The 27,964-nt window shown below is 38.4% G+C and overlaps 1 protein-coding gene across 6 annotated transcripts; it reads left to right on the top strand.

The window, feature by feature from the left end:
• The first annotated feature begins 1,029 nt into the window (after positions 1–1,029).
• kcnn1a (potassium intermediate/small conductance calcium-activated channel, subfamily N, member 1a) lies at positions 1,030–27,487 on the top strand. Of its 6 annotated transcripts, none has more exons than XR_006253161.1 (11): positions 1,033–2,571; positions 9,032–9,481; positions 12,488–12,583; positions 14,159–14,577; positions 16,932–16,940; positions 21,399–21,540; positions 21,669–21,779; positions 21,904–22,031; positions 22,556–22,564; positions 23,318–23,776; positions 24,546–24,624. XR_006253161.1 is itself a non-coding variant. In XM_043264350.1 (11 exons), the coding sequence occupies exons 1-11, from the start codon at positions 1,630–1,632 to the stop codon at positions 24,828–24,830; spliced, it is 2,661 nt and encodes an 886-aa protein (XP_043120285.1). In that variant the 5' UTR covers positions 1,051–1,629; the 3' UTR covers positions 24,831–27,487. The 6 variants fall into 6 exon arrangements, 4 of the variants coding, with proteins under 4 accessions (XP_043120305.1, XP_043120285.1, XP_043120314.1 ...); XM_043264350.1 differs by having other exon boundaries at positions 1,051–2,571; positions 23,707–23,776; positions 24,546–27,487; XR_006253162.1 differs by lacking the exon at positions 22,556–22,564 and having other exon boundaries at positions 1,030–2,571.
• Positions 27,488–27,964: the final 477 nt, after the last annotated feature.

Genomic DNA, 27,964 nt, shown 5'->3' with positions numbered 1-27,964 from the left:
GTCCTTCTGGCAATTTAGTCTTCACAACGCGAGCCATACCTGATCCGCAGCTCTCGAGGTTGTGGTTATTTCAGGACCAAAGAGAGCATCTTTATCCTCATTCTTTCCAACACTCATCTCCATTCTCATTATCATCCAGCATAATAGGATGTCCTCAGTAAACTATCATTGATATTAATGAGGAAAGTTATTTATATCTGTGCGTTCACAAATGCTCGAAGTCTTTCATCTCTAGCATGTAAAATGTACTTTTATCACACAGAAATTGAATTGGCATTCTATTGTAGATTGAAAATGATACCGAGACCTCTTGTTGCACAAGCCGGAGTGTTCTGCGTAGGTGGAGAATTTATTCAGAAATAATTTGAGTTTTTTTTTTATTTTTATTTATTTTAAGCACTGTTTGTCTGCACTTGTTGAGATAGTTAACAATCGCACGCTGCATAAATGATTCTCGCCGAATATGTTTCTGTGGGATATGACAAAAAACCTCTTCATAATCTTTCCGGTATCCAACTGTACACTTTTGGTATTGGAATATGCATTGTCTTATGTTTTATGCAAAACTAACTACTCGAGGAAAGCATAATAAATGCATTCTAGAATGAAGCACTGAAGTGTTTCTGTCAGTCAAGGACAGAGCACCTTGTGTTTAAATGTAAGATCCATTCTTCATTAGTCGTCCTTGTGTTTTTCATCTGTGATTTATTCCACATTATACAACAGTCGGTTCCGGTTGCGGATTTTATTGATTTTGAATAGCGCCGTTGTATATCAATCTTCTTTTCTGTTTTCATGGCATTCTAGATTTCAGTGTTGCGGCAGTAGAATTTTTGTCTAAAAAGTAAGTGTTAGAACCGTAAGTTCCCACGGTCATGTTAAACCTGGAAAAATCAAAGTATGCAGGGACTGTGAATCATCGGCTAAATTAATAAAAACCCACAAGTAATGAAAAAAGCGTTTCTGTAATGAATAGGCTATAGCTTACTATTATTCCATTAAACGGATATCTTTGTTGGCCAATAGCCTTCCCTTCTTGCTAATGATCTTCGTGAGTAATTTTGTAAACGCTTGGCCAACCTGATTCACAGATGATACCTGAATGATTCGCTTGTTTTCATCCTCGTCCGTTAAAACGTGATGATGCAAAGCATATAAATACGCTCGTGTGATATACCCATTGCTTAACCGTTGCCCTCCGCTTAACACTCGGTTACTCGCAGGTCTGGACGCACGTTACGCTAGCTATAACAACAGCTGACATAAAGCAACCTTTCAAAGAGGTGCACCTGTCCCCTGGAGTGTTTGACGCGCGCTCTTTTTAACGTCGCGGTTCGGCGGCGCGGGCATGAAAAAGTCGATCCCGCCAAGACGTCCGTGTTTTCGCCGCGCGCGTGACCTTGCTAATACCCCATTCGCATCTCGGGTTTAATCTTATCAACTGTAAACATAAAGCGCTTTTCGCACGAGGGCGGCGTTCATCTCGGCGATGACGTCACGAGGCAGGTCTCGCTCGAGCCCACCAATGAGACGAGGCGGCTCGGTTCTTTTGGGGCACATCGCAATGAATGGGTGTCGGTGCTTTACAAGGCAAAGGAGCGACCACAACAAGACGCGGATATTGAGGGGATGCGGCATCGGCACGCGGGAGCTGTCCACCAGCTGCAGCACAGCAACGACGCGGACGCTCGTGACGGTCAGAAGGAAGCACCTCGTCCAGTCGCCCCGCTCTTTAGTCTGCCGCCCCCACCGCCATCGATAAAGGAGCGAACCACCTCCTCGCATCACAGCCGAAATGCACAGTCCTGTCCGGACCGCGGCGCCAGGAACGGCGAGTGCCCGCCTTTGACCGGCCACGGTGACCGTCAGCCGCCTCCGTTCGCAGGGGCCTCGTCTGCCTCTCGGTGTCGTTCGGAGGGGCTCTCGCCGAGCAGCCATTCTCCTCAGCAGCGCGGATCTTCCGTTTCCCCGCAGCCCTCCCCATCCGAACTGCCGCCGCCGCCTCTGCCTTCGCGCATTTCTAATACGCGGGATACGCGCCAAAAGATCGCTAATTACAAACAAGACATCGTACAGCGTCGCGTCGGGGAGGGGGGGCGTCGAGACCAAAACCAGTTGCTGCAGCAACCCTCTTATAATCAACAAAGGGACCCCTCCTTTGAGCCACTCTTGCCAAACTCCGGTCAAGGACAGATAAATGCACGCGAGGAAGCCGAGAAGGAGAGGCAATTAATTGAGCCTCAGGCTCAGTTACTGTTGGGCAGCAGCTTGCCCGTCAACTACTGCATCGGCGGATCGGGGCAGGTGTGCAGAAACAAGCAGGCGCCGCTGTTGCAGCATCAGCATCCGCGGAGTGACAGAGACAGCAGCAGCGGCGGCGGCGGCGGCAGCGGCAGATACCAGGAGGGGAAAAGCGCACTCTGTCAGCCGTATCGATGCGAGCGAGCGCTGGAGAGGAACTCGTCCGTGTCGAGCAGTGAAAACAGCAGCCCCCCGTACGGCTCCAGCAGTCAACTGTGGCCAGAGCCCCACGACAAGGAGGACAGGAAAAATCGCGCAGGCAAACACAAGGTAGGTTATTTATGTATGGCCACCAGCGCGGCTTTCGGTACGCCGCTCGTATAGAAAAATACACTCTGCGTTATACGCGGCCACGCCTGTCGTATGTTGCCGTTTTTTTTTCTTTCTGTGAAACGAACAGCTTAGTCGTCACGTCAAGCTAATTTGATTCGCTAAAAACATGCGTTCGAAAGCAGCCCGTCAACACGATGACATCAAGCACACCGCATCTCATGCATACGCTCACGCGGACATAAAAAGCCACCGTGCTTTTCGCATCTCTCTCACGCGCGCGCAAACAAACACACAGACGGTTAATCTGACAACGTAGGGGTATACGAAAACTTGATATTTGCATTCTTATTGCAGCGCCCAAATGTGCATTAAGCAACGCAGATTTAAGCGAAAGATTCAGAGGTTGGGCATCATTGTCGCTGGATGAAAATTCAACAATTTGGTGTATGAGCGTCAGCTAAATTAAATCCTTTCAAAAGAAATCATTTAAAAGAATCCTCGCAGACATACGAAGGCAATAAGATGCTGTGGGTAATCCAGTACTGAAATTGTAGAAAAAGGCTCAAAGGTTTTGGATTGAATTTTGATGGATTTCATATCAAATTTCACTCTTCCTTTCCTCGCAGCGTTAGTCTGGCACAGGACAGAACACAGAGTGAAATGAGATCCAGTTTCACTCGTAACTAAGTTACTTTATATTTGCATTTGTATGAAAAAATAAAAACACACTTGAATCTTTTTTTATTTAAGTGAAACTAACAGAAAATCACTCAGAAATTGCTAGTAAGTTAATTAAAGACACAGCAAGACATGAAAATGAAGATGATATTTTAAAGTAGAAAGACTTTTCTACTTAGAAAGAGAATTTTCTTATAAAAGGTACTCCAGCAATCTTTTAAAGTGTGCTGCAGATAACTGTGCTGCATGACTCTGTGCCACTTTTACAGTGTGCCCAAACGATGCCCTCATTATTTGTTGCCAGTGCCTTCATCTGCGGATCATTCAAAAGACTCGAACAGCTCCCAGGGCTCCATTTATTTTTTTGACCCTGTTATCTGATGCCACTCACCGAGGCTCCATTCATGTCTCCATTCTCTTGCTCTCTCTCAGGTCCTGAAATACCTTTTATTCAGTCGATCACAGTGGCTTATCTCCTCGGGGGGTAGTAGCCAAGTCCCACAGAGTAAGACTTTATGCGTGAAGAAAATATAGACAAATAATGTGCAGATCAAAATCAGCACAAATCCATTTCCTCCAGTAGTCTTTATCATTGTTCTTTATCAGGAAACAACGTCCCTTCAGTAAAAGACACCGTATCACAGTTTTCTCTAATGCAAATCACCGTTCCTTGTTTAGATTCTCTTTTTTACGTAGCGGTTAACCTTAAACAGTGTCATTTGTGCACCGGTGTCACCAAATTGATTTTTGTTTTTTAAATATAAAAATAACACTGAAAAGTGCTTGAAAATAAAAGTCAAAACGAGTTTGCACGCTGCACCTTTCGCTGAAATGTTTCATGGTCCGCCAATCATCCCGAACGCACAGTTGTTTCCAGACTTTCCAAGCACAGCACCGGTACGGCAGGAAGAAAGCTAACAAAGGAAGAAAAATAAACTGACCTTTTCAAAGAAAAAAAACCCCTCTTGATATCTGATGCTAGATAATTGAAAGTAAGGATACTAATGAGAGTATACAGTCAAAGGAAATTCATTTAGACACAGAGTCTTATCAGTTGGGCACAATACAGTGGTCAGGGTGGAGTCAGAGACCTTTAGTACTTCTGAACACTGCTCTATTGTGCACAAGCTCTGTTAATGGAAGACATGTTGCTCCGGGAAGGCAAACAATATGGCTTTTGGAATACATGAACCATACATCACATTTCGTCTGAGGAACTGCAACAAATAACCTTCAATATCTGTCCCACGCGGTCGTTTATTTATGCTCCATTCCGTTTAACCGTATCATTAAATGAAGCTTTGATCCTTAGATCACGATCGCTCCTCTCAAGATGCGTCCAGCTGTACTCCGCAGACGCAAACGGCAGCTCTCCCAAAGAAAAAAAGAGGGAAGACATCACCTACAGTTCTTTTCGAGTTGTTTTCCTCATGACTTAACACAACTTTGTCAATCAACGCGCGTAGCATTTTGATCGCTGTCCCGTGGTGCTTTTTAGAAAGGCTTTTTGCTCGTGGAGGCAGATTTCCTTACCAGTGCATTTGTAACATTTTGTTCAACCACTCTGTTCTGGCTAATGGCTTAAACAAAAACTATTTTGTATGAAAGGGACCGATCAGTTACAATATCGTGTGACACAAACTGAAACTCAATAGTAGTTTACTACTGTGGCCTGTGTGATCGACAATTTCACAAGCGCAGACGTTGTGCTCTGAAAGGCTTGGCATATATGCCTTTGCGCTTCGGTTGTAAATGCTTTTTTTTTTAATTTATCCTTCCAGTCAGTGTTTAGAGTTTCCTTTTGGCTGGCCTCTCTTTGCTTGCTCAGTGATCCTTGCTCCGGTGTTGAAGCAATGTCATGCGAAACGTCTGATAAACCTCTCTAATATAATTAATTAATAGATTATATGATGAAAAATTAAAGACTTGAAAGAAAACAACCAGCAATTTAGTGTCATATCAGCCCTATCTCCGCATTAACACAGTGTTGCTGATATCAAACTGAAGTCTAGAAGCGGCGTTTGATATGATTGAGCACCAATGTCTAAACCTGTATTGCTGCCATGGCTTCTCTTTGTCAAAAGAAAACAGTCGCGCGGCTCTCTGCGTTATTTGTGACATCTTTAGTGTATGTATAAAAAAAAGAGAGAGCGATATTAGAACCAAATTTTAATGAATAATCTCATTATAGCAGCGTGTGTCTTTGATATATTAGAGAGCTGCAGCAATGCTCGAAGAGGTTCTCCTGTTTATTAAGGGTCATGCCACCTCGGGGGTTTAATGTTGTTGTTCAAAAAGTCAGAAAAGACTGCTTCAGGAAGACGTTTATAAGAAGGAAGACGAGGAAAGGGCTATCTTTAACCCTTTAAAGGTCCCATCTTCTTTTAAAGTCTTTCTTTCTTCCTTTATCTTCCGAGCCACCTCATTTCCTCCCAGACTAAAAGGTCCATTTAAATGGGATAAGTTTGCTCTAAAGGTTTCACGAAGGACATTCAGCCACAACAGCCCATCGTACAGAAAATAATCACAAAGGAGTCCAGTGTCTTTGGCCAGTGGCCACATTCTCCGCGTTTTGTTTCTTTGTGCGATATAATAATGTCCAGCATCACAGAATCCTGTCAGGAAATGTGTAGTTTCATCTCAGCTGACCCCACAGGGCGATTGCATAAAAACATACGAACGAGCCTGGTGAAAACAGAGTTATTACTTTTCATTCTCTGCTGATACCTAATGGTCAAAATGACTGTGCGATAACAGGTTATGTGTGAGAAAATGAAAAAGTTGTTTTAGGTGAGAAAGTAGCTTTTTTTAGATTAAGTTAAACGACAGCATTGTACTGAAAACAGAAAAAAAATTATGACAATGTTGGCAAAAAAAAGACCCCGTTCGCATTGATCTGTGAAAACGATTAAAGAATAGTGCTGTATCATGCATGCCAGGCCAGTAGGTGGCGATGTCACATATGCCTGGGACTAAACACGTAATCTGCATGCCGTCACCGTTTTTGCGAAATTTGCGTTTTTGTATTTTAACACGGCGATGATAACAATATTATTTTCAAAAACTTGCGCTTTGAATCCCGTTTTCAAAGCTTCGCCTGCTTATACCCCAAAATGCCGTTGTTGTTTAAAGGAATGGTCATTTTTTTTTGTTATTTGTTGAAAATGGTGTAAACACCCACTTAAATATGCAAATCTCAACATAAGGAGATGTCTTGAAAAGCACATACAGAAGTGATTAAACCTGAATGTCACAAATTGCATCAAGATTTGCATCAACATTTTTGAACGTGACCTTGCCAGGCCAGTCCTAGTTGCTTCAGAAGGAAACACTGAAAGGTTGCGTAACACATCTAAGCACAGAGAATGGTGTGAATTTGTATAATGCACCGCAAGTACCCTCTCCTCATCCCGCGGTACAAAATGTATCCTTTTTGAAGACGCGTCTACTAGTGATGTGTTTTTGCATTATATCTTTCATACGAAGGTAGATGATTCTGTTGGCATATTCTCCTGTCACCAGCGCTGCGGCGGTTGCAGTGATTTTAATACCATCAATTTCAAAGTGGCCTCTTCTGTGTTCAGAGCCTACTATTAATAGTACTGACATTAAAAATTTGACACACTCAAACTTGCATTAGCTGATGGGCTGTTTGGAATATGGTGTTGTATTAAGTTCAGAACATTTAGGAAAGAAGTGATGTGAAGCGGCAGTTGTATGTAAAACCAAGTTTTTAAACTCGAAAACCACTGTGTCTAGGCACTGTAACTGTTCTTCATCAGTTTAATCGGGTTTAATCGCAATATGTGCGTTCGGATTCTGCTTATTTGATCAGAATTTCGTACGACATGGTTTTAGTGTGGATCGGGTTTTGAATGTGCAGCATTGAATGTTCTCAAAAGCCATTTAAACCAAAAGTAAATTAGTGCTAATAAATAGCTTCTGCTGAAATAGATTGGGTTGTGATTACCCCATGTAAATATGATGTGTGACTGACAGCTAACACATGCACATTTGACGTATAGTCAGTCATTTGTAATAAAACATCTGCTAAAGGACGGTTTTGCCGTTTTACACTTTTATTAAACAATGCAGGCACATCCAAAATCATGCAATAAAAGGATTACGGTACTATGTTCTGTAACACCTAATATCTGTGATGATTACCTGTCACTAATACTCAGTACATAAGCTTTTCAAATTGAATTTGTTATTTATTATTGATTACCAGTATCAACCAAAATTGCATATTTAATTGCACATACCCATTTCCTCTATTTTAACTTTTAGATTACCTTGCCATTATCTAACACTCAAATGAGATTTAGCTTTAAAAATGTCAAAATATTAATGTACTTCCTGTAAATAATATTTGAATGCCTACAATTATGTATTGCATTTCAGTATTTTATTTTATTTTTTTACATTTATAAGAAATAGCACAGAAGTTTCAGCTTTATATTACAGTAAAACTATTACATAATAGTAAAACAATTTAAAGTATTGGTCAGAGTTTTATATCAGTGCAACCTTGATATTGCTTACTAAAAAGGCCTTTTGCTGTTATTATCATCTGCACACTTATTTTAGATTGTGATCATTTTTCAGGGATTTTTATGCATGTAAAGAAATGCAATAATCTGCATAAAGCTAAACCTTTTTTTGTCCGTACAGTTTTTAATGTGAGGAGATGGGTTATTTATTTTATTTCTGTGGAGACTGTAAAAAATGTTATTTATATAGTTTTGAAAGGCTACAGTTTGAATACAAAGAGGGCTAAGAAGATTAACATTAAACCAAAAAAAAAAAAATAATATAATAAAAAAATAATAATAAATAAAAAAGGTAAAAATATATATAAAACATATATATATATATATATATATATATATATATATATATATATATATATATATATATATATATTACAAGTAATTCTTACCAACCTTTTTAATTATATGATTCTATGTATATGGTGTTTATATATGATTCCAGGTAGCCTAAATATAATTTTTGTGATCTTATCAGACAAACATTTTAGTTTCACTCTGGGATTTTCATTGTCTGCTAATTGCTCACCTGAGAGACCCTGATTCAGAACACCAGTGGCACAACTTTCAGAAAGCCCACTCCTAACTCCAGGCAACCAGTGTAACATCCAAAACCTCATTATACCTCCCCACATCGGGATATTAGCCCCAAACCATCACGATTGCAGCACATCTGCTTTGTGTGGGTAATTTTTGCCATCGCATTCTTTCAGAGTAGTGAACTAAAAAAGAAAAAAAACTGGTTACACTTTATTTTAAGGTGTCCCTGTTACAGTGTAATTATACATTAAAGTACTGATTAATAATAATAAACTACATGTGTGTACTTAGGGTTTGGCTTAGGGTTACTTGCATGTAGTTATGCATAATTAAGTGTAGTGTGTAACAAGGATACCTTAAAATAAACCGAAATCCTATTCTTTTTTTACTAGAGTGTTTGTTTTTTTCACATGATTTTTTAGCTGAATTTTGCTCATTAAAAAAGTAGATGGTTAGTATAATACTATATGTATAAATATATGCTTTGTTTATTCAGTTGATTGTTTATTGTACAATCAGGATTCAGTCATCGCTAAACTGTGGCGTGAAGAGGCCACAGTAGGTTTTCTGATGAAATGTGCCTTTGGGTCACTCTGGTCATGGAGCAGGGCCAACAGAGTAGATTAATGCTGGGTTTCTGTGTATATGCTGCTGACACCTGTTTGTCTGTATTTGATTTTTGCTGACAGGCACATGCTGAGCGAACAAAGCTGAGCCATGCTGGATCCAAGCCCTCCCTCTCCGAGAGCAGTCACTCACTCCCTCAGATAGCCATGAACAGCTGCAAGTACAATGGAGGAGTGGTAAGACCACTGGGCAGCCTGGCGGCGTCACGACGCAACCTAGCAGAGCATGACTCTGAGACCCAGCCACTCCAGACTCTTCACAGCTCCGGCCTGGAAGTGGTCGTCTCTAAGGGTGGCGGCGAGGACCCCAGCAAGGCGTCCAATGAGAGCCTGGTCCGAGAGAGTGGCAACGCACCACAGAAAAAAAATAAAGATATTGGCTACAAGTTGGGCCACAGGAGGGCACTTTTTGAGAAGCGCAAGCGGCTTAGTGACTATGCCCTCATATTCGGTATGTTTGGGATCGTTGTCATGGTAACAGAGACTGAACTGTCCTGGGGGGTTTACACTAAGGTAGGTGCTTACTTTTTTGCGTTTTTCATATAATACACAAAAAAGGCTCGAGATACGAAGTGCGATCCAAAAGTTTAAAAGCACAGTGATATTCACGATTAAAATCTATTTAATTTATTTCATAAAGTGCCCTTGTTACACGTCACGTCTGCTTGTTATAGTACATTATGCATAATTCAATGCAATAACTGAAAACCAAGCCCCATTCTTAACCTTACGCGTTGTTAATTTAATATTATTTTTATTTTATTATTTGAAAGTGTCCTTGTTGCAGTGTACTTATACAATTAAGTACTGAATAATATTAATGAACCACAATATGTTAAATATTAGGTTTAGTGATAGTTACGATTACAATTTGTAATTCATTTGTAAAACTAATTCCAAATTACACTACGTTTTTGACAAAAATTGTAACGTAATCCAATACAATACACATTTTAGATATAATATAAATCAGACTACTTTTAGATTACTAATGAAATAACCTGTTTATATATATATAACATTTTACCATACTGGCATAAAAATACAAGTCAAAATACAAGAAAATATATTCTTTTTGTTGTTATTAACGACTTGAACATTATGTTGCGTCAAGGTGGAGGGGGGTTTAATGAAAGCATACGAGTTTAATGAAAAGCTAATAATTAATTAAATAAAAAAGTGAAATTAAAATAAATCATTTTAAAATCAATCCAAAAAAGTCAATAATTAGTTTACCTGCATGTGTCCATAGAGAATGTCAAAGTACAATAATTCACGTAAATGTATTAGGCAGAGTTAAAATCTGATGACAAAAGAGTTGTGATTTTGTGTATTCCTGAATTTGTGCATTTTAATGTGTTGCCATCTGAACTAATGACTGGTATGTCCACAAAACTGGAAGGTCAAGGTCGAGTTTATATCAAGTAATAACAACTAACGTGTTACTGTATGTGTAAGGTTAGGATTAGGGTTTGGTTTATGGTTACGTGCATATACTGTAATTATGCATAATTTATTGTTAATATAATAGTAAGTACATATAACATGTGTAACTAGGACACCTTCAAATATAAGCGTTACCCTACCCAGCTCTAAGTGTGATCATGCATTATTTAGTCTTATTACTAGAAGCAAAAATACCACTGTAAATAAAAAATCACATTTAAATTTAAAAAAACAAAAAAATTTAATGTTACAATATAAAAGCAATTAAGTTATTTCTCCTTGGAACTGTAAGGTTCTACCTGCTATCTAGTTTTGAGATACTGAGTAACGAGGTTTTTGCATTCCTTAGACTTCTGTAGATAGAACCCTGTTGAAAAAAAGGTCCAAAATGTGCACAGCTTACAAAAGAAACATCACATGATCTGTTGTGTAAATGTTGTCATAGAATAAGAATATGTGCATGATAACTAGATAGAACTTTATCATTCCAAAGCGATTAATTGTCTGCACTATTTGTATTACGTGCGTAAATGAAAAACAAAAAATCTGTCGAAAAGCAAAAGGGACAAACAGAAAAACCTCAATTTCACGATTATATTTCTGATTATATTTATAATAAATAAATCTTAATCACATTCATGTTTGTCCTTTTAACTGCCTCGATCTGGCTCCTCTCATCTCCTCACTGTGTTGTAGTTGTTTTCGCAAGCAATACTGGTGGTCCTGGAGAGTTTAAATACTTAAACTTTGAGGTATGCCCGTGTTACAGAAAACTCCCAGAGCAATTCTTAATGCGGGGTCCACAAAATGAGGTGTTTGTTACCGTGACCACTCAGTTCCCTTGAGATGTGGATTTTGTAATGGTTGTGCTATTTCTAGCCCTGTGGGAGAGAACTGCTACACCGCTACTGTCACATTCAGCTGAATTAACCGAATTATCACATGGCTTGATCTTGCACGGAAAATAGAAAAAAAAGAGAAGCGAGGAACAATGGCATGTGAATGTCAGCAGGAAAGAAAGGCGCTCCAGATGTGTTTGTTAGGAATCTGACCTTTAAAAAAACCCTCCCGGTGACCAACAGGTACATTAATTAGTTTACTATGTAATTTGTCACACGGGAAATTTATAACAATTTCAGACCTAATTTTTCGTAGCGGGACCATTGGGACCTGGGGTTAAATTAGAAGGGGTAAGGGAGAAGGGAGTCTAATTTCACTGTTAAAATTAAATCTTTTAATTGCTTTTCTGTGGTTATATAAATTATGCACGCTTTGCTCAGTTTCTCATACTGGCAGAACATGAAATTTTGATTTGGGAATCTTTGCATATGGATTGTTTCTTCCAGAAAGCCATTTCAATCACGATTTTGGTATATCTAGAATATAATTACTTCGACGCGACAGATGTTTTACAGAAAAACACAGCTTTTTTGTGCTCGCAGTGAAAAAAAAGCAAGGATAAAAAAACCAAACCAAATGAAAAAATTAATTGAATACAGGGTTACAGACTATTGAACGATGGCTTAAACGGGCATTCAATTCCCTGAAGTACATTTACCTTATCGTTTAGTACCTCTCCCTCAAGTCTGTATGAAACATGCTGATCTGTAATCCTTTTTCTTTTGTACAACGCTAACATTTCAACCAACAAGTCCCTCACTCCCACCAACACATTTGAGCTGAGATGACAGGACAGTGCCGAAAAAACGTTCAAGTATTCACATCATCAAAGACACCCACATAGCGTGATTGTGCATGTATGTCACAGGGAGTTTATACAGAGTAAAGCTAATATCAAACATAATCAGATGTTTGGCTCCCCAGTATGAGAGGTTCATTTGTTGCCATGGGGAATATTATGGAAAGTGAATTTTTTTTTCCTGACACAGTGGGGATTAACTCCTCCAGGGTGAAGCACTGCAGTGTATTGTGACGCAGATGGTTTAGACAGCCTCTATTCATACGAAAATGTTTCATTTAGTAAGCGTGATTTTATAACTTCAGCCGAAGCTGCAAGACTGTGTGGTGCGTGCGTTTTCGTACTAACGGTGCGTTTCGTCTCTCCCGTTGCAGGAATCTTCATATTCATTTGCACTGAAATGCCTTATCAGCCTTTCCACTGTTATTTTGCTTGGTCTTATAATAATGTACCACGCTCGGGAAATACAGGTTAGTTCATGATTATAAAGTTGATTGTTTTGCATTCGAATAATCTATTAATATGTATGAAATGTAGTGAAATGTGCAGCACACAGGCCATAAATGTCAATGAACAGAAAACCTTTTTCTAAGCACTCCCACTATAACGGTTACATTTTAATTAACATTGCTGATTTGTTGAGGGTTTGCCCATTCCCAGCATGCAATGCAGCATGACTGTTTATGGAATTATCGTTTCACTGTTTGCTGATGGTTTTTATGCTGTTGTTGTTGATTATTTTGTCATTGTTGAGGTTCATGTGAAGTGCTGCAATCTGTGTGCTTATGCATTTATAAAAGTAATATACTACCGCTCAAAGGTTTGTAATGTTTTTTTAGGATCTAATGCTCATCGAGACTGCATTTATTTAATCAAAATGCATTCAAAAAATCTGCAAATCGTTATTACAATATAATGTTATATTTGAATGTTATATATGAATATACTTCATTTTAAAATATATTTACATATAATTAATAAAATAAAAATAAATAATTTTAAATTGAAATAATATTTCACAGCAACTGCAGCCTTGATGAGCATTAGAAACACTTTTAAAAAACTAAATATATAGAAAACTTATACTCACATATCCTTGCTTAAATGAACAATGAAAATTATTTATAATAAATATGAATATAAACTATGTGTAAGAATAGATTAATTATATTGCTAATTTAACTTTAGTTAAACCTTAAATGTCTTGATGAATGTTATTTTACAATTACTGAAATGGTGTGAATATTAATAAGTATTTTTAGGCTATATTTTTAGTTTTCAGTTTAGTGGTATATATAAGTTTATTTTAGTTTTAGTAACTTTTAGCAATTAGCAGAAATCAAATATGTTCAAGTTTTTACATTACATTTTTTTAGATAAGGTTTAATGTATTTCATGTAGGGGTGAATTTTCTGTGATTTTAGTGATAATGATAATTAGACGATATTTTATTCTAAGGACTGCTGTGGACTCAGTTCATACTGATAAAAATGAATCTTTTCCAAAAAAAAGTTTTAACAGATTTTTACATTTTTACCTTTATAAAGACATTTTTTCCATTGTTCATTGTGTCCATTGTTTTTTGAATACTGGTATTTGAAATGATTTAAATAGTACAAGATATTCTGAATATGAAATTAAAAGAGTAAGTCACTGTAATTACAGTAAGTCGCTGTAAATAAGTGAGTCATTGTGACTTAACCGAATCATTAAATGGTTGATTAATTTGGAAATTAATCACTGTCACGTTGCTCAGAGATGCAAAATAACGCTGTCATTGTGTTTGGAATTATTTTTTGTTGTCGAAATAGCACAAATTAACTTGTAAAAATTCAATATTACATTTGTAATCATGATGTTTAGATTTTCTGTCCCCATGTCTTGAGTTTGTGATTAATTTAAAGGCATTTAATTAGACTGAATCATGCAGTGGAAGAACACACTTTTCACGCAATGTATGCATGCGCTCTGTAGAGGTGTTTTAAATGGTTTCTGCAAAATACTTAAAAATAAACTGCTCTGTTAAATGCACCCTGTTCTCACAGCTGTTCATGGTGGACAATGGGGCGGATGACTGGAGGATAGCCATGACGTATGAGCGCATCTTCTTCATTGTCCTGGAGCTGCTGGTGTGTGCCATTCACCCAATCCCGGGCCAGTACGTGTTCACGTGGACGGCCCGGCTGGCTTTCACCTACGTGCCCTCCGTGGCCGACGCCGACGTAGACATCATCCTTTCCATCCCCATGTTCCTCCGCCTCTACCTGATTGGCCGGGTCATGCTCCTTCACAGCAAGCTCTTCACCGACGCATCCTCGCGCAGTATAGGTGCCCTCAACAAGATCAACTTCAACACGCGCTTCGTCATGAAGACCCTCATGACCATCTGCCCCGGCACCGTGCTGCTGGTCTTCAGCATCTCCTCGTGGATCATCGCGGCCTGGACCGTCCGGGTCTGTGAGAGGTATGGCACCACAGCGACTGTGACCCCGAGCTACACAGCTATACCCCTCCCCTCCACTCGTTCTCTCTCTCTCTATCGCTCTCTTCTTCTGTCTTTCGCTCTTCTTCTCTCTGCATCTCCCACTCACTCATTCCCTCCAGGAGCATCTCCAACAGCCTCACGCTGCCTGTATGAAGAGCTTTTCTCCCATCAGCTCTGCGATTGCACCACAAATCCCAGTCCATGTTTTGTAAGCTGTATTAGCAATTGTTAAATAATTCATGACTGCCTAATTGTTTGTTTTCGGAATGGTTTGTTTTGGTAATCTTGAGGAGCCCCAAGGATTCCCACTTCAAAAACTGCATCATCATGATCTCATCCCATGAGGCAGAGTAGATTTCGACATATTAAGGCACATTAGGAAATGGACATACACAGCCTTGTTGGGCTAAAGCAGCACTGTGATGAATGGGTTAGATATAAAAGACAGTGATCATTAGCTGTTTTTATCTGTACTCTGTGTTTGCCATTCCTGCCTGCGTTACCTGCTTCTCCTTACCTTTACCTCTCCAACACATGCCTTATATCAGAATCAATTTAACCACAGTTAAACATGTCTGCATAAACAGCGCTATCCGGAAACTTCAAGCCCCATTCACGCTGTCAGCAACTCCCAATGACAAACCAGCCACAAGTTAATCGTTTTCAGTGAGAGTTGCCAGTCTCCAGTGATACGACCACATTTAGGAGCGTTAATCTATACAAACACGAAGGAGGTGATGCAATGCGGCAACATTTAGCAGAGTTTCACTTGATTCATCTCCTGTGAGATACTGTAGGCAAGATGTTAATGTTACCATGAGCAGTTTGATTCATACACTGATAGCTGTTTGTCTTGTTCATTGTATGATGCATTTATGAACTGCTGCAGTTACAAAAACAGAGATTGTTACTGGCTGTATTTGTCGTGAGATTTTTAAAAGCTAAGGCCAATATTGCAGGCCACCAATAATATGACACGGCGAATATTAGTGACGAACAGTAGCCTAAATGCGGTCAGTGTGAATGGGGGAATAGAAATTTAGTAAATATATATAATAGGGCTAAGCAAAGAGTAGCTATTTTTAGATTAATTGCGATTCTCATTTGAACAAATTCTTAAAAATTCTTGATAGATTGATGCTACAACAAAGGAAGTCATATTTTGAGGAAGTTTATAGAATACGTTAAAAAGTTGTGTACCATGAATTGAACTGCAGCAATCTAAAGCACAAAAAGTGTAAACCAATTCACAGACAAATTACCTTTTTTGGTTAAACAAAAACAGTATAACTAGTATAATTGGATTTACGGACAAATGGCTTTTTTTCATAATACACTTAGCTTACAGATACATTCATGTTCATTTTATAATTAGGTTACACTTTATTTTAAGGTGTCATTGTTACAGTGTAATTATACATGTAAGTACTGAGTAATATTAATTAACTTACTATATGGTTAGGATTATGTTTTTTGGCTTAGGCTTACTCGCATGTAATTAGGCATAATTTATTGTTATTATAATAGTAAGAAAATGTGTCCTGGATAATGAGAACACCTTAAAATAAAGTGTTACCTATAATTATATTGATATGAACAGACTGAAAATTAAAAAACAATCCAAAATCTAAATCTAATTGGGAAATATGTATTAACATCTAGCCCTAATATATAACATTTGTCTCTTTCCTATACTCTTAAAAATAAAGGTAGTGATGCCATAGAAGAACCATTTCTGTGAACAGTTCTTAAAGGAATAGTTCACTCAAAAATGTTAATTCTGTCATCGTTTAGTAATATTTGACTAATCTGAAGACCTTTTTCCACCGGCAATGGAAAGGTTCAATGGATGTTAAACGTTCTAGATAGAACAGTCATTTCCAGTAAACAACCTTTGTTTTTAAGAGTGTAAGGCAAACAAAAGAAATGCTTTGCCAAAGAAAAGATATGACAAGAAGAGGTGTCAGTAACTCTCATTTCTGTGGCAGAAAGACGTTAACTTCAGAAAAGTTGTTGACAAAAGCAGCAGTCTCTGGCAATACTTCACTTTTGTGGGTTTATAAGAGACTGAACAGGCAATAATGAGGAGTTTGGAGTGGTAAATGCGGTGAAGGTTTTGATGTTACACCATACCACTACCCAGCACTCTGCACCCCAGTCTCATCGGCTGCAATGCACGACACGATGCTGCCCACACTCTGGTTTTTTCTTGCGTGAGTAATTTGCGTTGCGTATGCGTGCCTGTATGAATGTATGGGAGGAGGTTTCGAGTGCGTGTGTGTGACTATAATTCACTGTTGTACTTTCTATTTCCCCTCTATGCTGCTCCATAGGGATGCCATGTGAGTCCTCGTTCTCTAGCCGTGGAAAACCTATCATTGTTCATTGAGCTGGTGCCACTGCTGCTCTAAGAGGGGGGAGGGGTGGGATTTGGCAGCTCTGAGCGAAAAATAAAAACTCCAATAGATTAATTTATTGGTAAAAACAAGGGAAAAAAAAAACCATGTGTGAATGTGGCACCATCCGCAAAAGAGGAGTTTGTTGATAGCAAATGCACTAATGGTTTCGAAAGCTATGATTTGTGCAGCACTGTGAATCAAGCGTCTCTTTCTAAAGTGCTCAGGAGTAGGAGGGAGGAGGAGGAGGAGGGAGTTTGTGTTAAAATGGAGCAGCTCCTTCAAATCACCTTTACAAACAGGCCTGAGGGCAACTCTTTTTTTTCCCGATTATTCCTTCAGCAGCTGTTATTGAACTGTAATACGCCTCAGCACAAAAGAGAGCTACAGAAATACCTGTGAAACAAACCTTTATATTTTACCTGATACATGTGCTTTCTTTGCGTCTTTGTAGTATTCAAATGTAGGCTGGCGTAGCAGTCACGGTCATGTGTTTGTTTGTGTGTTTGTTTAACCTAAACTTGTCGGTTGCCCCACAGAAAAAGCAGTTGAACAACACTTGGCCCCGTTGTAGATGGCAATCGAGAACACAAAGGTGGAACGTTGCTGCCCATTCTAGCACAGTCTCCTCTGAGACGAGAGAAAGCAAGGTTTTAGGATGCTAGATTACCGGGTGCCCACTTCTGGTAAACTATGAAACAGCATGGTAGTCTTCATGTTTACTGCTTTGTCGTCATTCAAAAGAGGCGCTCGTTTCTTCAAAGTGCTGCTAAATTGGGCCTTTTACTGCACTATTTTCTTTTCTCTAAGCACACTGGCCAGCCCAAAGGGCAGAACGGTGTGAGACTGGACGAGCACGGAGTCCGTCTGGAATGGGAGGGATGGGAAAATGAAGGAAGGGCTGGGACATTGGAGGAACATTGCTGCTATTTGCAACGTTGGCTTATCATTCACACTTGAGTTCATGTACCTCCTGTTCATCGCTTCACATCTCTTGGTCCTGTTTCGGCCCCCTCCCTGCCCACTTTTCCCTGAATATTTTGCATGACTCAGGCAGTTTCCTTCTCTTAGGCCCTTTCCCCAAATGTACGTATGATTCCATGCATCATTGCATCTTTATATCTCCTTCTCAGACACGTTTTCATGTAGCTGAACGTCTGATAACAGAAAAGCAAGTTATGATTAGATAGGAATAGAGCGTTTGTAGGCTATTCGAGAAGGTACGTTAAGGTACAATACCTTCCATTTCGTCAAGATGCTTTACAGTATCTCCATCTATGCTGTCTTTGGTGCACACAGTTACTGGAGTGTTTTAAGAATGGATATCAGAAGATGAATAAACACCAGTTCGCTAACAGCATATGCTCAGTTAAAGACCTGCTAAAAGGACTGTTTCTATAAAACATGTCCTGATGATTGTGTTTTACTTGTGCCCAAGGCATGTTACCTTCTTCCAGAGATCTGGAATATTGTGTCTGAACCTTGTCTGGTTTTATTGTCACACTGAAGCCTCTAGCATGCAGTGTGAGCTGAAAATAAAGTCAACTATGTAAGGGACTGGGGGGCTAAAATATGGGAATATATGTGGAGGCATTGCCACTGTGCGACACTTTTAGTTAACATTAGGGATGCACAATATATCACTACTATATTGGCTATCCACCAATGTTAGTGCTTTTTAAATTGTATTTGTATCAGGCTATATTGATTATTTAATTGTGCGTACTTCACTTATTTATACGTTTCGATTTTGCAGTACCATAAAGGTTATTAACTGATATCATTTTTTTAATTGATTGATATCAGGCTTTTTTAAACATTTAATTGTTCAGATTTGTATCTGTACCATATGTTTTATTAACCAATATTAGTGTTTTTTTTATTTATTTATTTGTATCAGGCTATATTAAATATTTAATTGTACATGCTCATCTCCCCTATTTGTATTTTTAGATTTTGCACAATATACTAGTACCAAATCGTTATTAGCCGATATTAGTGCTTTTTTAATTTATTTGCATAAGATTATATCAAATATTTAGTTGTTCATACTCATTTGCTTTATTTATATTTTTAGATTTTGCACAATGTATCAGTGCCATATCATTAATCAACCAATGTTAATGCTTAATTTTTTTGCTTTTATGATTGAATATTGAATATTTCATTGTGCACACTAATTTCCCCTCTTTTAATTTTGAGGTTTCTATCATGTAATGCTTAAATAATTTCATTTAATTGTTTTTGTAAGAACAAAATCTGTCCAACCTACGGGAATCAATCCATCCAACCAAACAAACATTTTACATTTTACTTTTTCAACAAAAATAGTAAAAAAAATGTATTTCATTCTTTCAAATAAAGTTTTTATTGGCCATAACACAAACCAAATTTTTTGCTTATCTGAAATGGCTAGAACTTTGTGCATCCCTTAACATGGGTAAATGAGGTTAAATGTCTAATATTTGCTCCATCATTGCATCCTCTAACCATGCTGTCAGGGTTTGAGTCATTAAAGGAATGAGATTGCTGGGTTCTGGGTTTTGCTACTAAACAACCATCTGCAGACATTTTATGGGAAATTGGGATATGACTGGGGTATGTGGGGAAATACATTTTTTCAAATAAACTTCTTGATCTAAGTTGAAGGTGGTGCCAGCTCTTCTCCATTTTATGCCAGTATCGCATACAGTATATTGAGAGCTTTAGAAGGCCAGTATGTCGTTTTTTTGTTTTTTCTTTTGATTACCAGCATTGAGGGAAATGTTAATGCACTTCTGCACTGTCAAAGCAAAGGCAAGCTAATGATGAAGACAGTGTGCGTAGTCATGATCAGACCTGCAATGCATATTCATGTTCATGAGTGCAAACAGAAAGACCTCGCAGGATGCGACCTCTTCCATAAATTGTGTCATGTGAATTATTAGAGTTTAACAGGCTTGTATGCAACGGAGTGTATGGTTGGGATAACTGTAGAGTTCAAGTCTGATGTAAAAGGGTCTTTACCAGAGTTCTTCAAGAGTAAAATCTGGTAAACCGAGGACTCGTTCTGCCTCTGAGATCTGACACCAGCTTCAAAAAAGATCAGTTGAAAATGACTGAACCTATATCAGAATGGTTTGTGCCAGCACTGTGCGCTGTTTCACAATGGTGATGTAGCACATGGGCAAATATCTTAATTTTAAGAGAATCATCCCTCACTAGAACAAACTTTCATATGCTTGAATTTAAAAAACGATAAAGCGTAAACTAAAAGCTGATATTTTTATCCTCATTCAATATGTTGGTCAATTTTATTATAGGGTTTGTATCCTTGCTCTCAATATACTGGCTTATACAGCATGCAGGATATGGATTTCTTCTTAAAAATGCCTGCATGGTAACTATGCTTTTTCGCATGTGAAAATGGGGCTCTCCCATTACAAGAATTACTAAAAAATCAATTCCAACGCTCCTGCTCTTAGAGCATGACTGCAGAGTTGAATTGTGCTATAGACAGGCGCAATTGATAGTAGCATGACCTCTCTTGTGTTTTGAGTATGCTGTCTTAGAAGGGACTTTAGGAACATTTAATGCAATATAAATGTTTGATTAGAAACTATTCAGTTGTGAAACCGAATTAACATTGTGAATCATTTGCGTTCAGTCCGGCTGCTCAGTATGACTGTTAAAAAGCCTGGGTCTTTTTCTGATATTCCTCATCTGAAGTGTTCCAATATTGTATTAAATGCAGATAAATGTCTTCTGACCTGTGCTTAGCTCTTCCTTGACAGGCTGCTGAAAAGGTCAACCTCCTGCAGATATGTGAATGAGCTGCTAGCAATAGTCTATAGTCTGGGGACCATGTTTTAGGTCATTTGTCTCTAAGGAGTTTTTTTTTTAGTTTTAAGCTTGTGGACTGGATTTCACAGTCATGTATTGTATTGAGATTGATAAAGTGAAACAGATATATTAGATACTTTATTTGACCGCTTGTGATGGTTAATAAATTTCTTCTATACATAGTACTAGTACTAATACGTAGTAATAAATATTTTAAAAGATCTCAAATATATTTACCATTTTATACATTTTCAAGTTTGTTTCGTGTCTGGGAAAGTACAAAATAATTTGTATGGTCAAAATACGTTAGTATGTAAATAGAAAAGAAACACAAAATCGAAATATTGTTTTACTGATTTGGTAAGTTTTGCTGTCACTGTTTTTTTTTTTTTTTTTTTTTTGTAAAGACTATATTCGAAGACCTGATGTTGAGACATTGATTTACTTCTAGATATATTTTACATATATTTCACCAGAAATGTTTGGAATTGTTTTGTCATTTGGGCCAAATGTTCACGATTTAAGCTTTGTTTTCCACAGCCTGATCAAGATTCTCTGCCTATTCTGTTCTTCGTATTCTAGGTATCATGACAAACAGGAAGTCACTAGTAACTTTCTTGGGGCTATGTGGCTAATTTCCATAACTTTCCTATCAATTGGCTATGGAGATATGGTCCCTCATACATACTGTGGGAAAGGGGTCTGTCTGCTCACAGGAATCATGGTATGTCTTTTTGAAATGGAAGTACTATTTGAAACAGACTGTAGTTTACATTTGTGAAATGTGATTTTCACATTTGGATGTTAATATTTATGTTGAAAATAGATCAAATTCACCATCTCTTCTTGTAGGGGGCTGGCTGCACTGCACTTGTAGTTGCAGTGGTAGCCAGAAAGTTAGAATTGACAAAAGCCGAGAAACACGTCCACAATTTCATGATGGACACCCAACTTTGTAAACGAGTAAGTGACTGAACATTATTTTTGCAAATTTGGGAAGGAGCTTTGTGTTTGGGTTGTTCTTTTACCTGAATGTTTCGTTATTTTCACCTCTAAGTATTGTTTCATTTTCATGCTTTTCTCCCAGGTAAAGAACACAGCTGCCAATGTACTCAGGGAAACATGGCTCATCTACAAACACACCAAGTTAGTGAAGAAGATAGATCATGCCAAAGTGCGCAAACATCAGCGCAAGTTCTTGCAGGCCATTCACCAGTAAGCACAACGTTTCCACACTTCAGCGCTTTTGCTTATTTATTGAAAGAAATAAACTGCAGTTGCGATCAGATCAGTAAACACATCAAAATCAAAAGATTATGATTAACAGTTAAAATGTGGTTATTTTGTGAATACTAATTTTCAGTGGGTGTTCAACTGTGTGTTTTGTTTGTTTTCGTTAATTCAAGAAACTCCTGTTACATGTCTGAACGCATTGGTTTTGTCTCTTTTTTTAAGGAACTGTGTTATATTGTGAATTAGAAGGGGCAGGTATTTGATAATCCAATTCCCAAAATCACAGAGTCCTTGTCAATCAAGTGTCAAAGAAATTAGCAGCAACGAGTTCTGAATCAGTCAGCATGTTATTCTTTGTAATGTGATGATTGTCCTTCTCCCCTCTCCTTCCCAAACCCTTACCTTGTGGTTATGGTTAGTGCAGTGTAATGGCTCACATGTTGTGTATATGTTGTGGTTTCTAAACTTGAACTGTGTTTTGTCTTCGTTCTGCTCTATCACTGCAGAGCTCAGAAGTAAGTTTTGTCCTCTGTGTTCTTCTCCCCACATCCCCCTGTCTCTGTTTCATATGCATGGAGTTGGAAGCTGAATGCCGATTTTGGTTATCTATATTGCTTCTCTCCATTCTAAGTCTAGAATGAAAAAGATGCAACACTACTTAATGCTGTATGGTTTTATGTAACCTTCTGAAGGAGAAGCATCTTTGGAACTGTTGATTTGTTCATTTGCACCGAATCCATTATTCAAAAGTAAATCTCTGTATTAACTTGCATTGATAGCCCCACCTTGTGTGTCCAGAGGAGAAATAAGCTGTTGGACAAGATGTTCAGGACATTCATAAACAGACTCGGCTTTAAAGTATAAATAGTCTTGCAATTAACCTCTATTAAAACATGCATTCAGCGGATGCCGTGCTCCCTTCGACATTTAGGGTCATCCAGGGCTTTGATGCAAGATGATATGGAGTTTTTGCATTAGAAAGAATGCTGACCATGTCCTGCATCTCCAGATTTTTATTTTTGGGTACTCCAAAATCAATCCGTTAAGCTTGAAAAGAAAAAGAAAAATGCTACATTTTTCAAAAATCAATGACAAATCGGAGCGAAGGACTCGCATTCTTTTAATTACGACACTTAACTGGCAGGATATTAAGGCAGCCTTTCTTACAATGTCTCCTCATGGTCAGAGTCATCCCTGTACTCTTTCATAGTTGCTATGGCACAAATAAAAAAAAATTCATTAACACATTCTTTTAAAATTTTGTTCAGAACCAAGCCCACAGCAAGCAATGCCATTCTCACAAGCATTTTCAGCGGTGTCACATATACCTCTACCTCAGCTGTTTGCCACTTCCTTTGACCTCATCCACAAACGAGGCTCTCGGATGGCTTTTTTTGTGAATGGTTGACGCGTGCCTGCAGGGGCAAAAGGAGATGTGTCATGTTTGAACGTTAAGTTAAGAGTTTTCTCTTCTTTACATTTCATAGATTGGGTTTGCATGTCTGGTATGGCAAACAGGACTGTGAATGCTTGCATGCAGGCCACTCTCTCTCTATCCCTCATCCTTATCAAGTCTTCCTGACAGGAATCTGTTACTCTTCCCTAACGTCCCCCTCCTCCCAACCCCCCATCCCTCCATAACCCTGCCTCCTCACAGGCTCCGCAGTGTGAAAATGGAGCAGAGGAAACTCAATGACCAGGCCAACACTTTGGTGGACTTGGCGAAGGTACGTTAAAGGCTTCATACTGCGCATGTACAACATCTACACCAACTACAGAGTCATTTCAGCGGAATTGGGAAATTAACCAATTGCTGTTGAAATATTTTAGATTTGATGGGATGTTATTACCCACTCAGAATTTTTTTTTATAAGTAATTAAGGGTACAACAACTTGTCACTTGGGCAGTGCTTTCAAATGGACACCCTTGTTCCTTCCTTTTTGTTCCACTACTCTAAGATAATGCAACATTTTAGGGGTTAAGAAGGTACAAAGGTGTCCCTTTGAGGGCACTGCTCCAGTGACAAACTGTTGTACTATCATTTTTTCTGACAGTGTATGGTTTTGAATTTTTAAATCGTTCCTATTTCAGGTAAAAAAAAAAATCTTGTTTTGAGTTTTAGTTTTTTTACATTTTTGTTTTAGTATTCTTGATACAATAATATGTGCTAACTGGAATTATTGAAATATGTTTGGAATAGTTTAATCTTTTTTTATTTAGTGTAATGAAAAGGTGTTTTTTTAGTTACATTTTTTTCCAGTTATGGTAGTTTTTTTTCAGTTAAGAGAAAAAAAAAAATCTGCTAAAGCTGGTTGCCTTCAAATTAAAAAACATTCAATAATAGCTTAATTGACAATTTGACCGATAATGATGATTAACTAAAAATAAATGAAAAAATATGGTTCTTTAACAATGTATGATGCATGAATTAATGTATAGATGGATTTATTGATTTCATTCAATTAAAATGAATGTTTTTCTATGCTTTGTTCTAGACTCAGAATGTGATGTACGACCTGGTGTCAGAGCTGCAGGAACGCAGTGAGGAGCTGGACAAGCGTATTGGCACGTTGGAGGACAAGCTGGACGCAGTCACCGGCAGCCTGCAGGCTCTGCCCTGTCTGATCTCCCAAGCCATAACTCAGCAGCAACAGGACCTCCTGGACGGCTTCGTGCACCGCTTCTGCCCTGCTTCGCTGGGCTCAGAACGCTCCTGGACCCCATCCAGACGGCGGCGTTCGCCCTCCACCGCCCCGCACACTTCCTCCGACAGCGGCTAACGTGGGCCCGGACCTGCTCGCCGCTTCCAAAGGTCTCAGACTTATTCACGTAAGATGATCAAGCCGAGATTGAGGACTCGTGTTAATAAGTAGAGAAGAGTTATCAAAATAGTAGATATATGGTTTATGTTTAGCCATTGTATGGCTGTTCAAGTTAGCTTTTTTGTAAAGCCCTCATATATTTACAAGACTGAGTTCAGGAAGCTGGAGTGAGTCCAGGAAACTGGTCCGTCAAACTGCGAGATCACGGGGTCCGCGGGAAGGTGGGCCCGAGCGATGCCTGCCAGAGTGAACCAACGCAGACCATAAAGGAGCGACGCACCCACATAGAAGCGATTCACTGGTCCTGTAAGACATCTGTGCCAGGATGAGCACCGAGAACGCGTCTGGGTGCTCTGCGAGCGCTTCAGCATTCGGCTGGAGACGCAGGAGCACATGACCTTACTACTGAGTAGAATAATGCAGGAATGCCAACCTTAAGGATTCAGTTCCCTTGCTCCTTTAAGGGAAATTGGGTGCAACTAACCTTTTTTAGTTACATATTGGCATGTTATTTTTTTCAGTGCCTGAATGTATAGATTGTGGAGGGTTGTCCATTTACAAAATTTTGGAGCGAGTTTTTGTACAATGTTAACACGAGCATTGCATTCCTTTTTCAGATACATTCCTCTTGAAGACATTTAACTCGTCTGTCTTAACAAAAACCATTAACTCTGTCGCAGTCTTCTCTTATTTTCCAAAGCCTCTCAATACTTCCACCAGTTAGGCAAAGAAGGTAGGAAAGAAAGAAAATATAGGAAAGAAGAAATAAAAGAAGGCATAGTTTCTACTCAAACTGGTAACACTTTCATTTTAACGAAATCTGAGCTTCCAGAAGTCTTCACATTACCGAGAGGCTGCGTTTTTGAATCTGAAATGACAGCACAGAGTGCTAAATGCTGTGGTAGGCACAAATGTATGACAGGACTAAGATTTAAACCTTGCATGTTTCAGTGCAATTGTGACGAATGGATTATGGATGGTTTTTCAAACGTATGTGTGTGTGCTCTTTATTTTTTGTTTTATTTCATTTATTTTTTACACAGAGATTCCTTTTTAAAACGTTGGATAGTATTTTTAGAGTTGCAAATATAGCGGTGCAGTAATGTGGTAATGTATGTTTAATGCATTCCTTGTTCTACCTATAAATGAATTCCTCGACCAAGAGATTGACGAATCAGTGAAGAGTAGGAGTAATACATAACAAATCATTCTGTAATCACGAGAAGACCTTCTCCGAGAGAATATATCTAATGGGGATGGAGATGGAGATGCTTATGGAAGACATTGTGGCTCACATTTGCACTTTTCAGAACATACCGTTAAGGCAGCTTAGAGCTCAAATCTGTCTCTCCTGTTCACTTGTATTTTTCGGACATCTATGGTTTTTAATAATCACATAACTTTAAAGCAACTGACAATGTTATGTGTTTGATGGTGTAATTGTCACAGATTTAAAGCTAATGGCTACGACCCAAGTTTTATTTATAGTTTTATTTTTATTAATTTGACTTTAGATTTAAAAAAAAAACCTAGATGAGATCAGGCAAAATATGGGATAGCAGTTATTTGTGCTTGATTTAAAATTTATAAATGATTTGATTTTTTTGCCTTTTATTTTGCAAGACATTGGATCCTTAACCAAAGCCTATACATTTATCAACTTATCAAGCAAATTAAACTGCACTCATTTCGTGTGAGATCGTAGCCAAATTCCCCCCCAAAACACTTTTAATAATGCATGTTTGCTTTTCTGATTTGCAAGTAAAGCATTTGTTAATTTATTATTAAATGAGAAAAAGATTTCCATAATTTGGGCTTGATCACAACTCCTATCCAAGTTGTTTTAGTCTTGTCAAAACTGTGTTTAGGTCTTATGTATTTCCAGTCCTCTGTTCTTGTGTACAAACGATGCCTAAAATTAGCAACCTTGCCAAACAACAACTCCATTTAAACTTAAAAAAATAGAGAATTCTCACAGCTTTCATTGTTGATATATACTTGACACTTTTAGCACATTTTGATAAAACAGATCAAAGACGAACTGAGAAAGCCGGTCGTAACATTCAATTCAACATCCTAATGTAGACAAAAATAGAAGGACAGGCCGCTTTACTATTCAAGCTGCTGTTGATGACCAAAATCAAGTGCAATTTAGATCCTGGTTAAAAATAATTGGATGTACAATTGCATGGTTTTAACAACATGACCATGACCCTTGTTCATGCCTTTCTCTCGCTTTCACTGTCAACACAGTCTAAATGTTGTAATGTGCCAATTATAATGTAAGACTCAGATGCCTTCTGATGTCAAACTGCATACACGAGTAGATGGGACACCAAATCACTAGAACGTATTTTATTGGACTACATGATTTTATTTTCTTTCATATTTTTTTCCTAATTGCCTTTCTTTGTGAAATACCTGTGAATGATCAAACAGAGAGATGAACTTGCATTTTGTATCCTCCCAGGTTGACTGTACATAAAGGCATGGGTTATCATGGTCTCGTATGTTGAGATCCTCTTATTTTGTTTACATAGAGATAGCCCAAGAAGCTACGGTGTGGACAAAATCTGCCCATGTTTCAGATAATAAATATCAAATTCTTGAGAATACACTGTGGCATTGTGATGTTGGATAAGCATGTGTTTAAATGAGGATGAATACATGCGAGTCTCCGTCTGTGATATTAAAACACTTCTAGTACAATACGTATAGTTAACTGGGACAAATGTGTGAACGTCTCGTTCTAGGAACCACGTCAACATACAATGCTTCCATCAGTCCTTTTTAAAAAATAAATACATATTCTTCATTTGTTTGATGTGCTGTCGAAGGAGGCAGACCTAGATCCTTAAGAGTGAGAACGTTGCAGAGGGACATCTCTGAGGCAGTCCCAGAAGAGTGAAGAAAATGGGCCACATCAAGCTGCATGGTAATGATAGCATGTGCGAGTAAGACATATGCCCATTAACAGTGGAGCGGACCTCATAAACATTTAATTGAAGAGCAATGAAGATAAACCACAGGCAGCTATCTTGGGACAAAAACAGGCCGTAGGACATTTTCCAAGGTGAATTCAGACACAAATC

Source organism: Puntigrus tetrazona, chromosome 2, assembly GCF_018831695.1.
Source record: "Puntigrus tetrazona isolate hp1 chromosome 2, ASM1883169v1, whole genome shotgun sequence".
Taxonomy (NCBI): Eukaryota; Metazoa; Chordata; class Actinopteri; order Cypriniformes; family Cyprinidae; genus Puntigrus; species Puntigrus tetrazona.
The sequence above is the reverse complement of the archived record's forward strand: the minus strand, read 5'-3'. Positions and strand labels throughout refer to the sequence as shown.

Excerpts from the sequence above, each read along its gene's own strand:
- kcnn1a (XM_043264350.1), top strand. The coding sequence starts at position 1,630 with ATGCGGCATCGGCACGCGGGAGCTGTCCACCAGCTGCAGCACAGCAAC. Across the intron at positions 9,482-12,487 it reads CCTGGGGGGTTTACACTAAG|GAATCTTCATATTCATTTGC; the intron begins GTAGGTGCTTAC and ends CTCCCGTTGCAG. Across the intron at positions 23,777-24,545 it reads CTTTGGTGGACTTGGCGAAG|ACTCAGAATGTGATGTACGA; the intron begins GTACGTTAAAGG and ends GCTTTGTTCTAG.